Source organism: Mus musculus, chromosome Y (assembly GCF_000001635.26).
Source record: "Mus musculus strain C57BL/6J chromosome Y, GRCm38.p6 C57BL/6J".
NCBI classification, from domain to species: Eukaryota; Metazoa; Chordata; class Mammalia; order Rodentia; family Muridae; genus Mus; species Mus musculus.
In genome coordinates, this window is record NC_000087.7 from 63,049,918 (window position 1) to 63,058,416 (window position 8,499).

Sequence of the window (8,499 nt, forward strand, 5' to 3'; positions counted from 1 at the left end):
ACTACTTTCCTTAATACCTTGAGAATTGCATACAAATATTTTGATGGAATTTAATTTCCAATTATTTTAGTAACTCCTCCCAGAACAAAACCTGGCCCACTCCCACCTAACTCCTCCTGCCAACTTCATATCTCGTCTTCTCCCCTTTGTTACAACCCATTCAAATCATTTGTGTTTCCCATAAACTCTTAGACATCTGGCTACCAGTAGAGCATGAACAATCTATAACCTTCAAAGTCAATGCCTTTGATGAAAACTTACTATTCATCCTTCATCAACTGTCTATACCTTATCAGATAGCGATAAGGGATAGTGAGCCTTCCCATTCAGTGATGGAAGACAGAATGTCCTGATTTTGTGCAGAAAGACACAGTTTTTCTCTTACCTCTGTGCCTTACAAGATTTTCATTCTCTTCCTTGAGGATTTCTAAGTTTCAGCTCCTCTACTTCTTGCCTCTTTCTGTGAGTATTTGTGAATATGCATGTGTGTCTATATTACAGATGTCTCAGTATATATACAACTCAACTCATAGTGGGATTTTGCAATTAACTGCTGGCACTATCTCACACTAGACCATATTCCTTAATGCAGACTTGGTGTGGGTAAGTACCAGAAAGGAACTGGAGATTGCTAGATATCTTCAGAGTTAGTTGTAGTATAGGTGATGTTTAGACTTCTGACCTTACATTCTGGCTAGCCCCTATGGGTTTAAGATGCATGGATAAGGGATCAAGATCCTGAACTTGGATTGCATTTTTCTCCTTTTTGAACAAAACAGAGATATACTTGAAGAGATAGATGGATCTTATCACTTTGTTTCAAATAAAGAATTCTGTGGTTAAATTGTTTTGAAATGTCAGTCATGGGTCTTAGATGAAGGCTTTGGTCCACAGTACAATGTTCATAGGTAGTACAATATGCACTCTGAAAAGTGATTGGAACCTGAGGGCTTTAATCAATGAGTTAATCAACCAATGGATATACAAGGAATGGGTAAGAAACTTGTAAATGAACGCGGTCATTTGGACATGTCTTCAAAGCTGTTTATTGTCTTTGGTCCCTTCTTGTGTTAATGCTGACTAGCTGCCAATAATTTGAACAATTGTGCTGCTTCATGCCCCTTTCATATTCATGTGATCATGGATCCTTCTTTCATTTGTGATAGTCACATGTCAGGTTCAGAGGAAACATTGCTTAATTCTTTAATTTTTTTTTCTAGAAACGGCATGCTAAGTGTAGAACCAATGTTACCTAGTTGTTGTAGTTGGAATATTCAGCCATGGTATCTGTTGTCTTTGAGACTCAAGAACTTTGCTGCTACCCACACCACTGGTCTTTCTTCTGAATTCACTATTGTATTTTAGTAGATTTCAATATCATATGAAGAACCAGAAAATGAGTGAAAAATGACAGTGGTGAAATATGTTTAGAATCATTAAATTACACACTTAAAAATAAATAAATCAATGGATTTATTTAGTATATAAATCAAACTCCAATAAAACTTCTGAAAAGGCTTAACCAAATGTGATGCTTCTCATGTGAGTTGTTATTTGTCATAGCACCTGTGATTTAGCTGTTAATAGTACTGGGTTTTATTACTTATGAATCAGACACCAATACATCCATGAAGGGGTTACACTCCATTCCCTCAGGAGAAAGAAATCAATTAAAAGTCATTGGATTAATTGATGAGAATTTTTCTGGTCAAAGCTGAGTTGGCAGGAAGTTGGACAGACTGGGGTGTCTCCCAGAAAGTGTAACACAAATTAGAATGTAGGTGTTGTGAGGCTATAAGGCATATTCACTACTTGTCACCTATTATTGAGTATTCTTGCTGTTGGAGGTACTTACCCTTCACTTCTGCCATGGAGGGAAGTGGGTCTACACCTAGGCAGAATGAGGAGATTGTGATGAGTAATGTTTGTGTGGGTTATGGAGCAGGATAAACCTTAATGTGCTGGGATTTTATTTATCTCCAACTTGACAATCTAGCGTCACCTTAGGAGAGAGAACAATTGAAGAATTGTCTCTATTCACTTGGTTTTTGGGTAAGTCTATGGGACATTTTCTTCATTGATGGTCGATGTGTGAGGGTAGGCAACTGTGGGTAAGCTCATCAGTAGTCATTTATAAAAGGAAAGCTTTTACTCTGTATTTAAAATAAAATATTCGATCAAGCCACATGATTTTTGGTGGTTTGAATAAGAATATACCCTATAGATTCATATATATGGATATTTAGTCACCAGGGATTGGCAGTGTGTTTAAGGATTAGAAGGAATGAGAGAAGATGTGGCTTCATTGGAGGAAGTGGTTGTGTCAATAAGGGTGGTCTTTGAGGTTTCAAGAAACCAATGTAATGGCAGAATATCTTTTTCTGTCTAAGGATCAATAGTTCTCTATTGCTACAGTGCTGCGGTCACTGACTTGATGTTTGACTAAACTTCTGTAAGTGTAATCAAGCCCCCAGTTAATGCTTTGTTTCATAATAGTTGTTTTATCCATGATGTCTCTTCACAGCAATAGAACAATGACTAAGATAGGGTCAAGCAATAAGCACTCTTTCCTGGTAATGCTTCAAGTTCCTGTTTTGCCTTCCTTGGTAATAGTCTGTAACATGTAAGCTAATAACCCTTATATTCCCAAGTTATGTTTGATGTTAGTATTCTTCAGTGTGAGAAAGAAGCAAACTAGAACAATTGCATGTCATTATATACATGAGAATATCTTACCTTTAAATTAAAATAAAATATCTACACATTATTTGTCCTTATAGGATAAGTGACAGTGGTAGTATTAGATATTTTGTTCCTCTAAGAAATTGTCTTACTTAAGGTTTCTATTGTTGTAAGAACATACCATGTCCAAAGCGCTAATTCCATAGCAAAAGTTTTATTCAGCTTATATTCCACATTGCTGTTCATCATCAAAGTAGTTTGGAAAGAAACTGAAACAACACAGGTTCCTGGAGCCAGAAGCTCATGCATAGGCCATGGAGTGGTGATGCTTATTGACATGCTCCTTAAGTCTTGCTTCCATAAGGAGCACAAGACTACCACCACAAGGGTGTCCCCACCCACAATGAACTGGGTCCTCTCCCACCAATTAAGAAAATTCCTAAAAGCTTGATCTTAATGAGGCATTTTCTCAACTGAGGCTCCTCCTCTTGCAAGACTCTAGATCTTTTCAAGTTGCTATGAAACCAGTATGGCACTCTGAATGTAGTTGGCCTATAAGGAGGTGTGGCCTTGTAGGAGTGGGTGTGGCCTTTTTGGAGGAAGCATATCACTGTGAGGCTTTAAAGCTCTGCTCAGTGTGGAAGACAACATCCCTGCATGCAGAAGACTCTAAGCTTCCTCTCCACCACTACATATGCCCAGACACTTGCATGTTCACTTCCTTGATGATAGTGGACTGAACCTCTGAAACTGCAATGAAATGTTGAAAAGCCCTAATGAAATGTTTCTAATGAGTTGTCTTAGTCATAGTGATTTTTCACAGCATTGAAACCCTAATTAAGACATCCAGCTAGCATAGAAACTCTCCCAGATATCAAAATTAATCAACAATAAAGAGTATTTTCAAGTCATTTGGCATTCAAACTTATTCTAGAGAAAAAACACAAATGATTGAGTCCATGACAAGCCTGACTAAAAACAAAAACAAAAAACAATACAAAAACAAACAAACAAAAAACAAACAAACAAACAAAACAAAAACAAACCAAAAAACCTACAACAACAATAAAACCAACCAAACAAACAAACAAAAGAAACACTCAGAGTGCATATGGGACCCATTAAGACCCCCATGAAGCACAGGGGCTACTCAGGAGTAGTGACCAACATATTGGGCAACCTCATAGAGTTTGAAACCCATGAGAACTGGCATAGAAAAGAGATCAGCACATATGCATTGAGTACACCTTCACTGTTTTATGAGAAAGAGGTCACACATAAATTTGAGACAGGAATTTCCAGGGAATAGACAGGCTGAAAAGGTACATAGGTATGTTGGGAGTCAGATGTTTGGAGGAGAGCCAGGGGAACAGGCCAGTGGTGAGCTTTTTGATGGTCATCTGGGGCACTCAACAGAGACCTCCAAAAGATCACAGGATTCATCCCAGGCAAAGATTGCACAGGGAAAGAACTCAGGATCCACGCCCTACCATATATTATCTCACAGTTTATTCATTTTCTCTTTTAAATTACTCTTTGATCTGATCAGCTGGCTATTTGTTAAGAAACCAAAGAACCTAATGTGGATATGCCCAATTTTAACTATTTGCACAAAATTTCTATTCTTCCTGGGTCTCCTGCTTCACATTTTGAGAACTTCATCTTAGAATTCATTTGTCCCTCAGTGTCCTCTAGTCCTTTGTGTGTCCTTTATTGTTTTTAAAGGTCACCATCAATTTAATCTTTCTTAACTTCTACCTGGTCTCTTTTCTGCATGTTAATATTGGATTTCTTAAAAAGATATCTCAATGGGAATAGATGACCATGTTGTCAAGAGCACTACTGTACCGCAAAAAAACTGGATTTGTTTTCTTGAATTCATATCCAATGGTTAACAATCAGCTTTAATGCCAGCTCCATGGGATCTGACAACTCATGTCTCTGTGGTCACCTATACTCTCAAGCTCATGCCCTACTCCCACCCATATAAATAAAGATAATAAATCTTAAAATGAGAGACAAGTTTCATTTGGTTTCATTATTCAAATGAAACCTTATTTTGTCTGATTTCTGAATCTCTTTGGATCAGTTTTCTGGGTTGCACTTTGTGTAACAAGGCCACATTCCTTTTATCTATCACTCTTTCCCCAACTTGTTGTTTCTCCCTCAGACTTCATACCAGAGATTCTATCTATGTCCTGTCTTTCTCTGCTTCTTCCTAAAAATCCATTTTTTGCTGCCATCCCTGCTCCTCTAAGTCATATCTCCAATTCCTTGCTCACTATGCAGACCACAGAATCTAAGTCCTGTCCATTTTAGCCTGTGTGATATTAGATGTATGCACTGTTCACAGCCTGCGTTGCAACTTTCATCTTCCTTTGATGTTCTTTCTACCATAGTCCATCTCTTCCAAAAAAGTGTTCACTAAAAGCATGTCATGTCACACGTATTAATTTTTAGAACAAAACAAATTTTATTGACAAAGATACTGAGGTTGTCAAAGACCCATAGGTACCCAACACAGGAAAACAAACATTTTTTTTCAATCCTATAAGTTTACATTTCTGTACTTTGTGATTTTTTTTCAATTTAAGTGATATTTGACACCAGAGTATAGACATAGATATGGAGGTCACCGAGAAATTTGATAAAGTACACAGTAGGATTGGCTAGAACTTTGTAAACAACCTTTCCGAACTTTTTGGATCCATCATCTCTGGTGTACTGCACCCAGGAACCTATTAAGAAGTCATTGTCATCACCTGATCTCGCCTCAGCCAGAGGGGTCTCTGGAATGATGTGGAGGTTACCTTCCTTGTAGTCATCCAGGAGCTGATAGACGTAGAGGACCGGATCCTTCTTGTAGGAAATGTAAAAATAGTCCTGTAAGAATGGCACCTGGGCTAGCACCATCCCACTCCAGTTGTCCTCAGAGCCATCTTTCCCCTCAAATTTGTGTTGTACCTCTCTGCCAACCAGTGCGCCTGCGAGGTGGACATCCCTCACCTGAGGAAAAACTACTTTGTGAGGCAAGACCTTAAGATTTAAAATCCTCTCATCGCTGTGGAGCTCCTGTCCGTAGACACTGTCAATTCCGTCATACTTCACCAAATAAAGAGAAGGGTTTGTTGGCAGTTGACCTAGAATGATGGCCTTCCAATGGGTGACAGGCTCATTACCTTCCTTCCACCCGTGAGAAATTCTGCAGCCAACAATATTCCCCAGGGCCTGGGAAGAAGGCTTCCTCCTACTCTTCTTCTTGAGTGATGTCATGCTCAGACTCTTCAGATGTATTGTCTTCTACCTGGCTGTAGACCTGTTGTGGTAGATCACACTGTCTTGTGGCTTCCATTCCCTTCAAATATCATACTTGCTCATTGCCTGGGACTGAAGATCTTGCCCGTTTACGCCAGACACAATGCTGTTGCCTCTGTCATATATATGAATTCCTGATGGGCAATGGTTATGGGTTGGGAGTGAATGCTGGACCAAGACTCTTCTCTACGAGAACTTCTGAGCAGGTGAAGAAGACTATGCTAAACAGATTTGAGCTCCTAAAATTAATTTTATAAAAATAAGAAGTTAATAAGTCAGCCATGGTGGTACATGCATTTAATCCCAGAACTCAGAAGGCAAGGACAGGCAGATTTCTAAATTAGAGACCAGCCTGGTCTACAAAGTGAGTTCCAGGGCAGTCAGTGCTATAGAGAGGAACCCTGTCTCAACAACAAACAACAACAACAACATCAAGTAAAAGAAAACAAACGAAAATCAAACGAAAAACAAACAAAACAGAAATACAAACAAAAAATAACAAAACAAACAATCAAATGGAGAAGTTAATAGGAAGTGGTAGTGACCCATAACTTTAATCATAGTACTCAAGAGGCAGAGTGAGGCAGACCTTAGTGAGAGAAAGACAAGTCTGGTCTACACAGTGATTTTCCTGACAGCCAAATCTAAACATACAGAAACTCAAATAAAATTAACCAAGCAAGCAAACAAACAAACAAAGAAACAAAGAAACAAGGGAAACAAGGAAATAAAAATAGTGTAATTAACAAGTAATTCTCTAGAGCTCAGAATAACATACTCAGATCAACATTTATTTCTTCAGACCTGAGTAAATTTGTCTCTGATGAGGATCCTCTCCTTGAATTTCTATGTCAATTTAGGTGGTGCTATGACAATTACCCCCAATGATCAAGAAGAAGAGAAAAAAAAAAAAAGGCCAGAGGGGTCACCATGATTCTCTTGTAAGCGTAAGCTCTGAGCTAAGTTCTTGCATTCACAAATATCTTCCCAGGGACACAGCACACCACTGTCCTTCTTTATTGTTTCTCCTGACCCAGCTTCAGAATTATTCGATGAAGCCATTGCATCACTGAACTCAAGAACAACTCAAAAAGTCGAGGCAATATCAGCCTTTTAGAACTAATAACTTCTAACATGCACATGGACAAACAGGAGCTTTGGTATTTTAGTGGAATTGTGATCTAGATATGGTTAGCAAGGATAATAAATTCAGGAGATAAACTAACCTAGACCATTCATCTCCCTTGCTAATAAACATGGGGAAAGTAAAATGTACAGTAACTCACTGTAGGAGAGAAAATTTTTAGCTTTCTGTAGCTATGAGGGTCCCAATTATTTCATAAATGTACTTACCCATAGAAAAATATCCTAGTCGTCAAGATCTCCTGATAGAGACCAGGCACCAAAAGCCTGTGGGAAAAAATGACCTGGCTTTGACACACCACTGTGAAGATAGTGAACTCACCTTGAATGGATTCTAGCGCCTCCAAGTGGAATAGATGCGCAACCTCCAGCCAGTGCTCTGTGACATCACCCTAGTTCAGCTTACATCACAGAACCCCTCTCAGGCTGGTTCCTTCCCTAGTTACACTCAGAAACATTCAGCATCTCGAATTTACCTTTTCATATGGCCTCCTAGAAATAATAAATGAAATCCCAACTGAAAGGCCTGATGATCTGAGTAATATTCTGCCAAAGATTTACACCCTTGCATGGTTTTTATTGTTTGGTTGTTGAATTTTTATTTATTTGTTTGGTTTGTGTTTTGTTTTGTTTCATTTTTGTTTTTATTTTCGTTCTGAGAAAGTCTTCGGTTTCTGCCTTGACAACATCCATGGTGGTTATTTTTCATGTTCCAACCTTTCCCTTGGTTATCTTTAAGCTGTGCTTCTTATCATAAATATTGCCAGATTCTTTGAGGCAGCACACTGGATAGCACACCAATTTTCACTTTATGAAAACCCACAGTTAGAGGAGGACTATTTTTATGCAAACAAACCTGGAATTTGACAGGGATAAATGACATGTATTGAAACCAATGGCAATCATGAATTATGGATTCTTTGGAAAGTAAGAGGACAACATAGATCTTGGGCATGCTTACAAAGTTGTGATAAAATTAAAAAAAAAACCTGATATCTCCCAGTCATATTTTAAAGGTTTTTAAAATTTACCAGCACTTCTGATTATAAGTAATTTCATAGATTAAATGCAGTAAAACAGGATGAAATAGATGAGGTAATTTTACTTTTGAAATATGTGTAGACAGAATACTGGACACAGGTATGTATAAAATTTACTTACAAATTAGAGGACACTTTAATTGTTCATGGCACATAGATCTTCAGTTCTTCAAAAAAAATCGTTTTCAGTACATTCCACGGTCCCCACCACACCCTGTACATCATCTTCATAGAATATGACACTATCCATAGAGAGCTAGATCCTTCAACAACAGTCATAAAAAAAATCATTCCTTAAGGTGTGGCCACAGGCCAATGT

The 8,499-nt window shown here is 38.2% G+C and overlaps 1 protein-coding gene across 1 annotated transcript; it reads right to left on the bottom strand.

The window, feature by feature from the left end:
* Positions 1 to 5,271: 5,271 nt before the first annotated feature.
* Gm21617 (predicted gene, 21617) lies at positions 5,272 to 5,955 on the bottom strand. The gene has a single exon (XM_017318732.2). It carries the CDS (start codon positions 5,953 to 5,955, stop codon positions 5,272 to 5,274), a length of 684 nt encoding a protein of 227 aa, XP_017174221.1.
* Positions 5,956 to 8,499: the final 2,544 nt, after the last annotated feature.